General features: G+C 35.0%; 1 protein-coding gene across 1 annotated transcript; it reads right to left on the bottom strand.

Moving 5' to 3' along the window:
- Nucleotides 1-5,421: 5,421 nt before the first annotated feature.
- LOC114194967 lies at nt 5,422-7,008 on the bottom strand. The gene is made up of 2 exons (XM_028085369.1): nt 6,591-7,008; nt 5,422-6,392 (listed from the first exon to the last, which is right to left on the bottom strand). Exons 1-2 carry the CDS (start codon nt 7,006-7,008, stop codon nt 5,422-5,424), a joined length of 1,389 nt encoding a protein of 462 aa, XP_027941170.1.
- Between the last annotated feature and the right edge of the window lie 10,541 nt (nt 7,009-17,549).

Here is a 17,549-nt window from a genome sequence, read left to right as displayed (position 1 = left end):
TATGCACCCACTTCGGAATTACTCCCTCAAGCAACATGTTTCTTTACTTCTTCGAATTACGAGCTCCCCATAAACAACTATTGGCCTCCCTTAGTGGAGTTAGTGGTCGAGCTCTCCTAACCTTATACAACTCTTCTTACAAGGGTTTTAAGGGTATTTTCATAAAAATAGTCGCCCCCGATCACAGCCCTTCCCTCCTAGAAGGCTTCCCCTTATATTGGTGCCAATCGCCCAACCTTCAATCCCCTCGGCAATTAGAAGACCTGGACCCTTCTGAGAAAAAAGATTGCTTGATGCTGGAACAACTGGATGTTATTTTTGATACTCAAAAATTATTAGAGCTGGAATTTCGAGTGGTGGATCTAAAATTCCACATCGGTACTTACTTTACTATTGTCCTTTTATTATTTTGCACTTAATATCATCTCCCTTTTAACCAATTCTACCTATTTTTGCAGAGAGTCTAATGGCAATGTCTCATGAAGATATGCTAAAACGAGCTCGCCAACTCAAGAAGCAAAAAACAACAACACCCGACACTAGTCCTTCTGCACCCCCTCCTCGTATCGAACTTCATGAAGAGACATCGGAACCCGATCTTGAGCCCCTGACCCGAAAATTCAAATCTCGAGGCAAAAAGGTAATTGAAGCCACCTCGCAACATTCAACCTCGCAAATTTAGTTGGCTCCTCATCAGACAGTGGACGACACCGAGATGAGCTTTTGGCACCCCTAGTTCCTTCATTCTCAGCATGGTCGGAAGCACAACTATCTCCGTCACGATGTCAACCTGTTAAGGACCCAAGACCTCAAAACTCTGCACGAGAGCATCCTAGCTAATCTCCATAAAGCCGAAGCATCCAACTTCATGTTGATGGACCAATTCAACCTCCTATCCACTCAAAAATCCTTTGACTCAGAACAAAAAGAGCAAGCCTTGGTGCTTTCCCAAACCGAAACCTCTCGTCTGACCACTGAAGTTGCCGAGCTGACGAACCAAGTAAAGAAAAAGGACGAATTGCTTGCTGATTTACATAACCAACTAAAAACTCTAGAAGCCGAGAAGAAAAGTTGGGTTCTCAAAGAGAAAGATCTTCTTAACAGCTCAGAACTTCTCAAAGACCAAATCGGTTCCTCCCTGAACATGGGATTCCAACTCGCCCTTGATCAAGTCTGTGTTCTCTGCCCCGATGCAGATTTATCTCCAACGGACATCTCTAAATCCGTGGTCAACGGACAACTGGTGGATGCTGACGACTGAGACTCCATATTTTGTATCTCAGATTACTTTTTGTATCACCTTTTGAACCTGGCTTTTATATTTTGCTACTTCTCACTAGACTATTTATTTAACATCGCAAACAAATATTCTCAACGTTTTAGTATTTAGCTTTATTTCTCCAGATCTTACTGTTAAGTCTCTCGCTTATTTCTTTCCTTGAACTTTCAACTTGATAATAAAAAATTACCAACTTCTAAATCGTACAACCAATCTTAATTTAACCAACTCTTAAATAATCTTGATTGCTAACTGTTCTAAACTACACCCTTAACCGATTTCAATGCCATATAATCTTGATTACAAACCAAGCTCTCGGTCATAACAGTTTAGCCAGTCCCTCCTAGCGAATATCTACACTCCTACTAGCTCTGACCTCAGTTATAAACTGAGCTCTTAGCCAATTTCTTCTAACCAATTTCTACACTTCCACTACCATATGTCTCGGTAATAAACCGAGCTCTCAGTCATCCCAATTTAGTCAATCTCTTCTAGCCAATATCTACACTTCTACTACCTTTGACCTCGGTTATAAACCGAGCTCTCAGTCACACCAGTTTAGCCAATCTCTCCTAGCCAATATCTACACTCCTACTAGCTCTGACCTCGGTTATAAACCGAGCTCTTAGCCAATTTCTTCTAACCAATTTCTACACTTCCACTACCATTTGTCTCGGTAATAAACTGAGCTCTCAGTCATCCCAATTTAGCCAATTTCTATACTTCTTCTAAACCTCAAGCAACTCGGCTTGGAATAGAACACAAAGGCTCTTTTAAACCTCAAGCAAATCGACTTGGAATAGAACACAAAGGCTCTTTTAAACCTCAAGCAAATCAGCTTGGAATAGAACACAAAGGCTCTTTTAAACCTCAAGCAACTCGGCTTGGAATAGAACGCAAAGGCTCTTTTAAACCTCAAGCAACTCGGCTTGGAATAGAAAAGTAACGCTGAATAACATTATATTTGAAAAATTAAAACAAAGAAAAACATCTCTATAGAACAAAACAATTTAACTAAAGTAAAAACGTAAATTTGCCGCATTCCATGTTCGTGGTATTTCCTTTCCCTCTAATGTCTCCAATTTGTAAGCTCCTTCCCTCAACACTTTTTTAACACGATAAGGCCCGGTCCACTTTGGCGCCAACTTACTATCCATCTGAATTAACTGTGCCTTCCTTAGTACCAAATCTTGTGCCTGGAAACTCCGAGGTATTACCTTAGTCTTGTAACTTCTTTCTAACCTCCTCTTCATGGCTTCACCCGAAATCTGGGCCAAGTCCCTTACTTCATCTATAACATCTAGGTTTGCCCGCAACCCAACCTCAAAAACCTCCTCATCAAACAACCTTACTCTTTCCGTGTTTTCTATGATTTCTATCGGGATCATTGTGTCTGTGCCGTATACCAAGGTAAATGGAGTCTCTCGAGTAGACGTTTGAGGTGTGGTATGGTATGCCTATAACACTCGGTGTATCTCATTTGGCCATTCTCCTTTTGTTGCCATCAATCTTCGTCTCACACCCCTTAATATCACTTTATTAGCCGCTTCCGCTTGACCATTCGTTTGAGGATGCTCCACTGAAGAGAAAACCTGCTTAATCTCAACTTCATCGCATAATTGCCTCACCTGTGAGCATGCAAACTGAGTTCCATTGTCTGAAATAATTCGGCGTGGAACACCAAATCGGCATATTATATTCTTCCAGATAAATTCCCGAACCCGACTACCCAAAATCACAGCAACCGGCTTGGCTTCAATCCACTTTGTAAAATATTCTACAACAACAATAAAAAACTTGAGTTGTCTCACCCCTTTAGAAAACGGACCCAAAATGTCTATTCCCCAAGTGTGAAAGGGCCAAGGTGTATTAATAGAATGCAACACCTCTGGTGGCGCATGGCTCCAGTCAGCATGTTTCTGACACGACTCACATTTCATGACATACTCCATACAGTCATTCTTCATAGTGGGCCAAAAGAACCCACCCCGCACTATCCGCAACATCAATGCTCTCCCTCCCACGTGACTTCCACAAATGCCCTCATGGAGTTCGACCATGAGCCGAAATGCCTCCCTCCTACCTACGCAAATCATCAAGGGTCTGGAAAATCCATACCTAAACAAATGGCCATCGATCAGTGTATATCGACTTGAGTTTTTCTTTATTTTTCGCGCCTCATTCACATCCTCAAGTAACTTGTTATCCGCAATATAGCTTTTTAAAGGTGTCATCCAAGATTCTTCAGCCATCAAGATCTCCAAGACCTGATGTTTCTCCCACATATCTACCCGAGGAGCTACCAATGTTTCTCTTATCACCGATTTATGTTGCCCTGGTTTTGAACAACTAGCTAACTTGGATAATAAATCAGCTCGGCAATTTTGCTCTCTCGGAACATGCACAAATTCAAAGAGAACAAAATTTTTTGCAATAGATTGGACCACCTCTAAATATTTAGCTAACTACGGATCACGAGCCTGGAACTCTCCGGTCACTTGCCCTACTACTAATGCGGAATCACTTTTGACTAATAACCTAGTGATACCCATTTCTTTAGCTAAAAGCATCCATGCTATCAAAGCTTCTTATTCTGCTTGATTGTTACTAGCTTTGAAAGCAAATCTCAAAGATTGTTCAATCAAAACTCCCTCTATTCCTTCTAATACTATAGCAGCACCACTTTCTCTCAAATTAGAAGCCCCGTCCACTGATAAAATCTATGATATCTCCTTAACGTGTCGATCAGCGACAGGTGGTTCAGATAACTCTACTAAAAAATCAGCTAAAAATTGAGCTTTGATTGGTCCTCGTGATTCATATTGTATTCCATACTCCGAGAGCTCTATTGTCCATTTAACCAACCTGCCTGATATGTCAGGTTTTTGCAGTATGTACTTGATCGACAAATCCGTCATAACCTTGACACTATGATTTTGGAAATAATGTCTTAAATGCCGAGTCGATACCACTATAGCTAATGCAGCCTTCTCGATAGTCGGGTATCTTACCTCAGCACCATGAAGTACCTTGCTTACGAAATACACAAGCTTTTGATCCCCGCCAGACTCTCGTACCAATACCGATCTAACTGCATACTCGGTCACCGAGATATATAACGCTAGATCAGCGCCCTTCTCGGGTTTGCATAATACCGGTGGTTTACTTAGATATTCCTTTAGCTTTTGAAAAGCTTCCTCGCATTGATCGGTCCATTGAAACTTTTCATTTTTCTTCAAGCATTGGAAGTAGGGAAAACCTTGATCTCCACTTTTAGCAAGAAAACGGGATAAAGCTGCCATCCTTCCTGTCAACCTCTGTACCTCTTTAACATTGCTTGGACTCCTCATATTTATGATAGCTGCACACTTGTCCGGATTAGCTTCTATTCCCCTTTCGGTGAGTAAGAAACCCAGAAACTTCCCTGCCTTAACCCCAAAAACACACTTCTCGGGGTTAAGTTTGAGCCTGTATTTGTTAATCATGACAAATAATTCCTCCAGATCTCCCTGATGCCTTTTTTCCTCTACCGAGGTGACTACCATATCATCAACATACGCATGCACATTCCTCCCTAACATGGACACCAAAATTCGATCCATTAGCCTTTGGTATGTAGCTCCTGCGTTTTTTAACCCAAAAGGCATTACTCGATAACAATAATTAGTCGTTCCTCCCATGAATGTTGTCTTATCTTCATCTAATGAATGCATTTTTATCTGGTTATAGCCTGAATAAGCATCCAAGAAGCTTAACAAAGCACAACCTGATGCACTATCAACCAACACATCTATATTAGGCAAAGGATACTAATCCTTTGGGCATGCATTGTTTAGGTCAGTGAAATCAACACACATTCTCCACTTTCCATTAGACTTTTTTACCATCACCACATTTGCTAACCAAGTCGGATATTGTATTTCCCGGATATGAGCCGCTTCTAACAGCTTACGTACCTCCTCGGCAGCAGCTTGAGCACGATCCCCACTCAACCGTTTACGCCTCTAAACTTTAGGTTTAGCCGAAGGGTTAATGTTGAGTTTATGGCATAAAAAATCGGGATCTGTTCCCGTCATATCTGCTACACTCCAAGCAAATGAAGAAAGGTTATTCTTCAGTACTTGTACAAGTTGTTTCTCTTGTTACAAACTCAAATCCCCTTCAATCCTTAATTTCTTGCCCTCTATGAATATTTCTTTTATCTCTCCCACGGGCTGAGGTATTCTCTCAGAATGTACTAGTCTAGGATCTAACTCGGGATCTATGACTACCTCCGTTGTGCTGACTGAATACGCAACTTTTCTTCTTGACCTTAGGCTGTCTTCATAACATTTGCGAGCCACTTCTTGATTTACCGATAAAGTGAGCACTTTCCCATCATCGGTAGGAAACTTCATTTTCAAATGAACCATCGATATCACGGCTCCCAATTTATTGATAGAAGGCCTTCCTAGCAGCAAGTTGTATGATGAAGGTGCATTGACAACTATATAACATATAAATATAGTTTTGGCATCTTCTTTGTCTCTAAAAGTCGTTCGAAGATCGACATACCCTTTAACTTCCACCTGATCTCCCGAGAAACCAGCAAGTACTCCATCAAAAGGCCTTAATTGGTCTGTCGGTATTTGTAGCCCTACATAGGTGTTCCAGAACATCACATCTACCGAACTCCCTTGATCAACCAACACTCTATGAACATTCCTTCCCATCATGATAACAGATAATACTATAGGATCATCTTCGTGTGGAACTACTCCTTTTAGATCTTCACTTGAAAACACAATGTTCGAAACTTTCTTCGGCCTTTCGTTTTTGGCCGTGGTCATGACACTCCTTACATATCTTTTCCTAGCTGAGCTGGTATGTCCTCCTCCCGCGAAACCTCCTACTGTCGTGTTGAAATCCCCCAGGACAGGTGTTTCATGCAAATCGGAGACCGGATGAGTTCTAGATGGTTCCACATTTGTATTAGCTTTTATATATTTCCCCATGAGTCCCCTATTTGCCAACACGGAGAGTTGGTTATTTAAAGCGTAACACGAATTTGTGTCATGACCTCCAACCTGATGAATATTACACCAAGCGTTCGGTCTGTTTCTGAGTGTTCTCCCTGTATTATTGGGATAGCGCAAATGTTTAGATATTTCCACACATTCTAATATTTTGACTGGAGTCAATCTGAAATCAGGGATTCTTCGAGTTCGGTGATACTCGGTCCTTTGCTGTGCTACATAAGGGACGAACCGGCGATCCGTCCTAGTCTGAGGTGGAGTCCTTTCTCTTTGAAAAGTTTTAATATCTCATTCACTCTTGGTATGGGTCAATGTTCTCTTATCTCCTACTTTTTTATGACGCATGGCCTCTTCAGTCTCTATCTCCACCGCTGCTCTTTGCCTTATCTCCATTAAGGTCTTTGGAGGGATCCGATACAAGGATTCACTGAAGGAACTGGCTCGGAGCCCCTTCACAAAGGCTTTTACAAGTAAGCCCTCGTTAAGATCGACTACTCTCATGCTAATATTGGTGAAGCGATTGAGAAACTGTTTCAATGATTCTTCAGCATACTGTCGTATGTCAAACATGTCTGCCATCTCCACTGGTTTGGCCCTATTAGCCGAAAATCTTTCCAGGAAAACACGTTTGAATTCGGCAAACGAGTTGATTGAGGAGCTCGGAATAGTGTTGAACCATTCAAGAGTGATTTCGGCTAGCGTGCCCACAAACATTTTACAACGTATTGCGTCGTTCCCCCCCTGATATCAACATCCGGGCCTGAAACGCTTTTAAATGTAACTCTGGATCAGAGCTTCCTGTGAAGGGTGCGATCTTTGGGATCACGAAATTCTGTGGAATCGACTCCTCCATGATCGTATTTGCCAGAGGGTTGGCGTCGCTAACCTCGGGATTCAACCGACTGGCATATCGGTAACCAATCCTGGTGGCCTCTAGTCTGTTTTGCATCTCTTTGTTTGCCTTCCGTAGTTGTTCCTGTTGTCGAAGTGCATCTTTTAGGCATCGGTGTGTTTCTTCAGCCTCTTTGCGTAGTCTGTCTCTCTCCCCCAAAGCCTCTTCCCGAAGAGCCTGTAAATCTTCCTCTACTTTCTTACGGGTTTCCTCCCTCTCTTTTTCTAACTAAATTTGGTCAGCCTCTACTTTCAGTTTAATCTCCTCATTCTGTCGTTGCAGCTCCAAAATACTTTGCATTATATGCTGCCTAGTTGGCCCTTCACGTGCCGCACCTCTGCCTCTGTTCATCCTCAATTTTGTCTCTGTCTGCTCGTTCTTTGAGTGGGGTCAGGATCGAGTTTTACCGGTCCCCACGGTGGGCGCCAATGTTCTGGTTCAGAAAAATACTAGATAATTCTTCGCCAAAACAAAGAGAAAGTGTTTGAGACTTATTTAGGTCAAAAACCTTCCATCCCTTGACCATGGGAGTAATCTTCTTATTTATAGAATAATCAGTTACAAATACTAGATTCTACAAATAATACAAAATAAAATTATCTTTTTCCCCTAAAATATCTCTAAATATAATAACAACCTTTATTAATCCCCTAAATCCCGCCAAACGCGGAATTCAATTCAGTTACTATTCTCCCCCTCGGTGATACCCCGATCTGCTACTCCTGATCTACCATATGCTAAAAATCTATCTTGCCCAACTAAATTCTCTTAACTATCATCTCAGCATAAAACCGAACCGCTTTCTCTAGACCAGTACAATTTTAATTGCAAATTCAAATAAAATACAATACGTAATATTCATAAATTTTAAAACAAAGTCCAAATAACTCATTCAAATAGTGTTGAATAATAGTTTACAAAGAAATGAACTTTTTTTAAAACTAATTGATAAAAAATAACTCATTCAAAATCAATATGTTAATATTTTAATCATATTTTTTTTATTTTTTTTAATTTAAATTCCAGTATAGCAGGTACAGGTATCCACGGGTACGGATACTATGATACTCGTATCCGCCCCGTTAACATGCGGGTATTAAAAATACGCGTACCCGTTACCCGCGAATATCCATTTACAATATTTATTTCCTGTAAGGCCCATTTTTTTCTCCCCTAATGTTTTAAGGGCTGGCCTTAAATCCGTTTGGCCTAAGGGCTGGCCCATAGGGTGCTAAGGCCTCTAAAGTTGCCAGAGTCTCCCATTCAGCTTTCACTTTTGCAAACAACCCCCTCATACGGTCTCTTTTCTTTTTCAAAAGCTCTGCTAGGGTTTCGAGATCCATTCATCTCCAAGCAAGTTCGACTCATTTTCCACCCACGTAAGTTGATTCTTCTCCGTATCTCCCTTACTTTTAACTATGTAGTCGTATTTCTACCTAGGGTTCACATTGGTAACCCGTCTTGGACCTGCTCCGCTGTTTCAGCTCTCGAGTCCATTCTTAGAGTTGCGATGCTCACTATTTAGCGTCAAAGTGCTCTTTCTAGCTATTTCCAAGTAAGGGAAGCTAGGGTTTCAAGTTTTAAATTATTTTGGGCCTGTTTGTGAGTCTGCTTGGTGTTTGAATGGACTGTATGTTGTTGTGAGCATGTGGGATGCCTTGTGTTGTTATTTGGATATGAAAATGTGGCTGTGCAGGGAGAACAGTGACGAGATCTAATACTCTCACCCAAGCGAGCCTGTCTCGCCTAGGCGAGACTTGCAGAAGCAGGCTAGGTTCGCACTCGAGCTCTCGCTCAGGTGGAGAGCTCTCATTTGAGTGAGGCGACATCTCGCTCAAGCGAGAAGGGCTCGCCTAAGTGAGAACGCATGGGAGCCTAGCATGTCGCTGCACTTTTAGTCCAGATGAGGAACCTCACCTTTGGGCGAGGGGTGGTGTCGCTCAGGCGAGATGGCCTCGCCTCAGCGAGCGTGCGAAAAACCTCCCAAGGCTTCTATCGCGATCTCGCCTAAGCGAGAGTCTACAGCTTGAGCGAGAAGACTCCTCTCTCCTAAGCGAGATCTGTTGCAGGCCACGTTGTTTCTTCGCTTGGTTGTTATGGATGGTTTTGGATTGATTGATTTACTCTATTTAAAGTATGAGGCTTGTGAATTTGCATGGAATATTTGTGGTTAGAGTCGATTGACTCTTGTGATGAGAGTAGCAGAAGGCCTGAAACCCATTTAAGGGCTAACCTTGTGTGTGTGGATTGAGACATTGTAACACTTAGCTCGGGGGAGAGCATCTCGGTAGAGCAAGGAATGTCCACCACAAGTGCAAGCATCCGCTGAATCCGACTAATTATATGTATCCAGATGAGTCGAGTCTGAGTCTTACTATATTGTTTGCAAGTCATAACATGATTGGTTGGCTTATGCATCTTGGACTGTGGAAATTGCTTGTAATAGTATGATCAACTATTTTCTACTCTAGCTTACCCTTTTGCTTGTTTGATTGATTTGTGTGTGGTCCTTCTCCTTTTGCGATGATCATCAATTTATTGATGGGAGTAGATGCGAGAGGTACTCAAGGTCAACAGGGAAGGAATGATTCCGCTACTTAGCTCCTTTGGGATGGTCTCCGTTTCTTCGAGTTTTATTTATGGCCATGGGCCATGTATTACCTTGTTTTTGAGTATTAAGCGTTTATTGTCAATTATTGCACTTGGTTTTGTATTGGCATCTTCGTGTGTCTCGGTTTCCTCTGAGTACTTTTGGATAGTTATATGGAGTGACGTCATACTCCGAATCTTCGCTCATTATATTATATTGTGTGACGTTTTCATTTAATTGAGTTTAATTATTAAATGCAGCGTTACATTTCCTACCCATTATAGATTTTATTCGTGAATACCCGCAGATATGATTTTTTTTGACATCCCTATACTCGTCCCAAATAATTAAATTAAAGGATCATTAAAGAAATTATAGACTTGTAACATGACTGGTCTATTAAGAAATTGTGGTTTTTTTTTATGATAAAAAAATACCTTATAGCAAAAGAGTAATTAGTCAGAATTTCAGCAATCCTTTTTTGTTTTTCAAAGGCATGTTTCCACCTACAAATTTCTAACCTAGAGGAAAAGCTTTCTTCTTATAACACAACTTTTCAATATTTTTTCATGAGGGTTGATTTAATTTAATTTTAAAGAACCCCTACATCCTATCGTTTTGCATTGTTGGTGTATACCTATCCACACCCAAATTAGTTTTATTTCCTGTTAATGGCCACACCGAAGTTATGACCTTTTCTTGTTTTTATTTATTTCATACCCATATCAAACTTAGAATCCTTTCTTATGTTTTTGCTCAGACCAAACTTATAATCCATTTCTATGTTTTTGGGTGCTTTTATCCATACCAAACCCAAAACAATTTATATTATATATGTATACTTTTCACTAATTGCTTTTATCCATATCTTAACACTAAATAAGTTCATATTTGACATCACTCCCATAACATAAAGATTTTATTAAAAAAAAATGGAAAAACATGGGAGATTATCCTAAATTCATAATAAAAATATATCGTACACATAGGCAAAAATACCTACTATGAAAAAAAAAAATTAAGTACATATAATGAAAAAAAAGTAAACTAATGCCATACTTTAAGAAAACTGAAATTCAATAATTAAATTCCTCGATATATTATGAGATTTACACTAGAAGAAATATTGATATTGTCGACGACCATAATTCTTTGGTAATACTTAAAATTCATCGATAAATCAAAATTAACGACGACATACCGATGGTTAAAAATTTGTTGTAAAATCCTCATCGGTAAAATTTACCAATGGAATAGGAATTTCATTAATTAACAATAGAAAAATTTATCACTAAAATCTTCTAGTAATTACTGATGAAAAAATTTGTCGATAAAATTCACTAATAAATATTATGATCTAGTTCGTTTTCTGTTAGCAAAATATTTTGTAGGAAATACTTGCGAATTTTGTAATTTTGTAAAAAATAATTATTTACGAAAAAATTATCTGCCAATTAAAGTTTTTAGAAAAAAAAATATTTTTTTTTACAGATTTGCAAAAAATGTCATATAATATAAAAAATTCTAGTACTGTTTCCCTTTGGTTTAATATGATTTACGATAAAAATCTAGATGTGTCTACAATGATGTTATATTTTGCTTTAGTAATAATATGCAATATTTAATAAAATAATTTAATGCAAAAATTGTAGAAATAAAATTCTAACACTGCAAAAGTAAACAATGCATATATATATATATATATATATATATATATATATATATATATATATATATATATGACATTTTATTTAAGTCTTTCTCATGTATTTTAGATGTTAATAAACATAGGTACTCAAATCGGTAGCAGTGTATTTATTACAGTTTGCGATCCCAACATTCAAAACCTAAATCTAGATTGAAAAATAAACAAATAATGGTTTAAAACTGCCTCACAATCTCAAATCCTACTCTAAAGATGTTGTTAGCTATAAGAAAATATTTTATCAATAACTAATTTTAACAATCAAAAGCTTTTAATAATTATAATAATTAATTTAAATATTAATTTATAAAATAAAATATTATTAGTTATTAAAATAGTTATTATTGTTAATAAAAAATTATAATTAGTCACTAAAATGATTTTTAAAATTAACTACTATAATTTTGAGTCTCAAAAGAAATTGGTCAAAAATTAGGTAACTAAGTTTTAGCTACCAAAATAACTTAGTTACTAGATTGGTCTCTAATTAATTAGTGACCAATTATAATTTTTTTATTTATAATAGTGACTATTTTAATAATAAATAATTTTAAATTTTGTAAATTGGTATTTAAATTGATCATTATAGTAACTAACAACTTTTGATTATTAAAATTGATTATTAAAATTGATTATTAATGAGACATTTTCTTATAATGACGGTAAAATAGATTACAATATAACATATAGCTCATACCTAACTACTTTATTTACAACTAGCTCAAGACCTTAATTTATATAATGATTTGTGTTGGACTAGGTGGAAGTATTTGAAGAACTATTTCTCTGAAGATTGTGAAGATTCGTAATGATGCACAAAGACTTAAAAATCTCGTAGGATACCTTTGTAAGTTTTCCGTTACTTGATATTACATTGCAATTAGAAAGAATTAGAGGTTCTTTTTGTGATAGACAATTTTCTAATTGATGAAAAAGTTTCTTTAATATTTTAAAATTATTACTAATCACGAAATTTATAACAACGGTTAAAAGAGGTTTTTAAAAACGATTCTGAATGACACTAATTTTAAAGGTTTTAACCACAATATTTTGCTTAAACTATCGTTTTTAATTAGATTTTTAACGATAGACAAATGTGGAACTGTCATCTAAAAGAAACAACTTGATCATGTAGAGTTTATAAAACAACAACGAATTTAAGCCAAATCTTCATTGTTAAAAAAACCCAAGAACGATGACATATATAGTCTCAAAAGGTCATCGCAAGTGCATTTTTTATTTTAGGTCAAAATATTTTTTTTGTCTCAATTTTCGTTAAATTTTTTTAAATAAGTCCTAATTTTGGTTTCGTGTTCAAATAGGTCCCAATTTTCGTCAATTTTATTCAATTGGGTCCTTTTTTGCTAACACCGTTTAATCATTAACGGTCATGAACAGTGACTGTCACGTGTCATTTTCGTGGTTTTTTTTTAATTTTTATTTTAATTTATTTTATTTTTTTTAAATGTACATGTGTCAACCCAATAGCATGTCATGTGTCACTTCGTGGTTTTTTTGAATTTTTTTAAAATATTTTTTAAATGTCCGCGTGTCAACTCAGTAGCATGCCATGTGTCAAAGTCAATGTTCTATATTTAATTTGGTCCTTATATTTGTTATTTTTTTTAATTGAGTCCCAATTTTTGTTAAAATTAACCAATTTGGTCCCTCTTCAAATTGAAACCAAATTTAATTTTTATATTAAAATTTACATTTTTTATTAAATATTTTTTATATAATATATTAAAATTCACATCATTATAACTTTGATATAAAAATTAAATTTGATCACATCTTCGATAGGGACCAAATTGATTAATGTTAACAAAAATTGGGACTAAATTGAACAAAAGTAACAAATATAGGGACCAAATTGAATATAGAACATTGACTTTGACACGTATACGTTACTGGGTTGATACGTGGACATTTAAAAAAATTTAAAAACAAAATCAAAAAAATTCAAAACAATTCAAAAAGATTCAAAAATTAAAAAAAAAATCCAAAAACTAAAGAGATTAATGAATCCAAAAACCAAATGTGTATATAAAACGTAGTAAATCTATACAATATTCCAAAACAAAATAAAATGTCTAAATAATATAGTCTATCATCTACCGTGGCGGATCTTGACCAAAATTTATGGGGGAGCCAAAATAATATGCTTAAAATTTACATATTTAATATTATTGTCACTCATTCAATAAAAATGAATAATATTCTAGTATAGCTATAACTATAAAACAAATTACACTATCTAACAGATTGTCTGTCGTTTTTTTATATTCTTGAACTTATCAAATAATTTAATCATAATTAAATTTTTCAGATATTCTTTTATCAATATAAATAATTACATTATCTGCAAAATATTCATTTTCTATTTTTCTAATTTGCACATATCGATTTAAAAGTCGCAATTCATTTCATTGTTATGCGATGAGCAACCATATTGTCATGTTTTGATCTTCACTCATCTTTTATCAATTCTAAAAAATGAATTTATTCTTTTGTTTTTTCATCAATATATCTATTTAAAAAACAAGTTTAACACTAAAAAATAATTTATCCTAATATAATCAATAATTAAGAGACATAATTACTAACAAAAATTATAATAATCAATTCACTATCAAATGAGACAAAAGAAAATTACTTTTTTTCTTTTGTGGGAACGTAACAAAAAAAAATCAGATAAGGGTAAAAGATAAATACAACATGTGAAAAAATAAAAAGACAATGAAAATAAAAAATAAAAAATATCTAATATTATTATATTTGATTTTATATTTTATTATTTATTAACATTAAATGTTATATCCTATAAAAAAAATAAAAAATACATATTATTTAAAAATTTAAAAACATAAATAGTTTAACAAATTTTAAACATATATAATTTAAAAAAAAGTTAAAAAATTATGAAAAAGTTGGGGGCCGTGGCGCCACCTGCTCCAACAATGATCCGCCGCTGTCACAAGGTGGTGTGCATGTTTATAAAATATTTTGCTCTAGTTATTCTAACATATTCCAATGCTTCTGAGTTGAATGGTTGTGTCATTGCAAAACTATACCGTCAACATATATAGTTTCCGGTATTTAACCTTGATTTTAGTTCTACTTACTACTTTAAAGTTGTAGGAATTAGTTTAAATATATTTTCTTTTACTGTTTTGAAGGTAGCGTAAAATCTTGTCTTTTTTTTTTTCTTTTTTAGAACATTTTTTTTTGGTTTTCGTAGGCAGATTTTGATTCCTTTGCTTTTTTTTAGTAACTAGCATAGTTTTCGATTGTCTTTTATCATTTAAAACATGTTTAGACAGCTACATTACATTATGATTTACTAATTTGGTACAATTTTCCATTTTAGCCTATTTTATCCTATTTTTGCTTATATTTTACGTTCTAAGTAATCATATTTTGAGTTTCTTGTTATTTTCGAATTGTGATTTGGTGTTCATGTTTCTTTTACCATTTCGAAGTTTCCTTGATAGTTAGTTAGTAGTTCTAAATACTAGGTTAGTACAATTTTTAGATTTTGCAAATTCTAGCTAGTTTAGCTTGTGCTTTAGGTTCTAGATAGTCTGATTTTGAATTGAGTAGTTTTTTGTATTTGACTATTTTCCTAGCTTCTTTATATCATTTTAAACTTGCTCATGGAGTGTTTTTTGTTGTTTTCATGTAACATTCTATTTGTCCATCCAAATTCCAGTTCTTTTAACTATATTTCTCAGGCTGGATATCTCATTTCAGGTTTACATCATCGACTATGGCCTTGCAAAGAAATATAGAGATCTTCATAAACATAGGCACATACCATACAGGTAAATTTATCATCATTATTTGAGGATATTAAGGTGTAGTATGTAAAATTTTGACCAACGCTTATAGGAAAAAAACACTTTTTTATTTATTGCATGTCTTCCTTTGATTTATGCATTTTTATCTCATCACTTCTAGAGGCATTATACCCTTTTTCAAGTGGATAGTCTTTACCTAAATGTCAACGCTAAAGTATGATTATTATATTTATGTACATTTTTTTTGTCATTAAATTGCTGCCAAAGTTATGAGACAAACAACGACCAATTAAATCGATTGCTAAAGTATGATTAATTTATTGATATACAATTTTCTTTTAGGTCGCTGAAATGGTGGCAATTTTTTTTTTATCAACAAGGAATAATATTGGTTGGTCGCTAAATCGGTCGCTGATTAGCAAAAAAACAAAAAATATTTTTGGTATTATTTATGATTTTTACATGCTTAAAAACATTATTTTTACCTGTTTATGAATGATAAAATTTAATATATCTAAGTAATAACAAACTGCATTACATAATATAGTAAAGTGTAGTACATACATTACGAGTGGTAAATATATAACATGATCCAAAACAAAAAAACAAAAATAGTTTGAAAGTGTGCAACATTGAAACACAACAAATAACTAAATATGAAACTAATGATCTCCTGGTCTACTATCACTGATATGGTCTACTCTATCATCTCTAATAGTAGTAGGATCACTAGGACCTGGCATAACATTCTTCAAATGAATGTGTTGCAAAATAAGTTTCATTTCTTCATCTTGTTGGCGCATACGTTCATATTGTCCAAGTATATGTTCAGCAAGTGTTCAACCTTTTCTTCAAGTGTCTTCTCCTTGTAATTCTTTGCCATAAATTCATCATTCAACTTTTGAATAGTCTCACGCATTTCTTCTATTTGATGTACTACTGGAGCTTGGCTAGTAGAAGAGTGAGCACCTGCAAAGCTTGGCAAGATTATTCCTTGGTAAGAGAAATCCAACAATCTCTTTAGTTAAAAAAAATGTACCTATAACAAACATAAAAAAGAATCAAGGAGAGACAATGAATCATATCACACATCATTCAATACTAATATTAGTGATCTAAACAAACTTAATAAGTAAAGGGGATAATAAAGAGACAATGAATACATAATAAAGGAGAGATTTTAAGATGGTACTTGGTTCAACTCTTTGAGCTACTCTTTAAAAAAGAGAAGCTGGGCAAAACAATATTTCAAGATAAGCATTTTAAATGAAGAAAAATTCTAAAAGTGGGACTTTAAAAATTTTAGAGTTTAAGGTTTAACTTCAAAGTAACTTTTAAGCCAAACGAATAATGGTAAGACACGTAACATATCAAAGAATACTTCATTGTTATTTACTTGCAGTTGAAACACATATATTCACTATGCATAGCATTAGAACTGGAAAGTTAGAAATGAAAAAACAACAGTCGTGTACAAAGGTTAAATCCCTAAACAAATACAAGTCAATTGTCAGTGTAAGCAAGACAAACTCTTTGACACATTAAATTGGTATAGGATACTTTCCAAAGGACCTAACAAAAAAATAGAGAAAATGTCACTCCTATTATTGATTCCTAAATTCAATCTCCAGTTTGAAAGCATATGTTAATTACTCTATCAAAGTATATATATATAAAGAATCCTACAACATTAGAATTTATTCATACATTCTAAAAAAGACTAAACATTATACATATCTCATTATGAACCAACCACCTAATTAAAATTAAAATACAATATTAATTAAGAAAAACAAGCAAATATTCAAGTACATGTCTTTTCCTCTACCAAGCTTGACTAGCACTTTAAGCCAAGATTAATACTGAATGTATATTTAAGTCATTATACAACCTCCTCTTCATTGTCATCTTCTAGATTATATACGTTAAACAAGACATCAATTAGAGTTATTATACTCATTATGAATTTTAATACTAAAGACTAAAACAAGATAGTTCTTATAGGAGCAACTATTCTCGGTGCTACTAATTTTTTGGCTAAGTTCAAGTACCTTATAGAAGCAACTAATCCTGGAGCTAGCTGATCCAAATGGTGGAGGCAAAGATAAGAGGTGTAGTTGCCTTGGAGAGGTTTCTTGATGATTAAATAAAGAAGGTTGATTGAAGATTTAACTCAAAGTCAACCTTGAGAAAATGTAAGCATCCAATGTTTGCGTCAATGTTGTTTGATGAACCAACTTGAAACAAAACATTTATACTCAATTTTTA

This window comes from Vigna unguiculata, chromosome 8 (assembly GCF_004118075.2).
Source record: "Vigna unguiculata cultivar IT97K-499-35 chromosome 8, ASM411807v1, whole genome shotgun sequence".
NCBI lineage: Eukaryota > Viridiplantae > Streptophyta > Magnoliopsida > Fabales > Fabaceae > Vigna > Vigna unguiculata.
The sequence above is the reverse complement of the archived record's forward strand: the minus strand, read 5'-3'. Positions and strand labels throughout refer to the sequence as shown.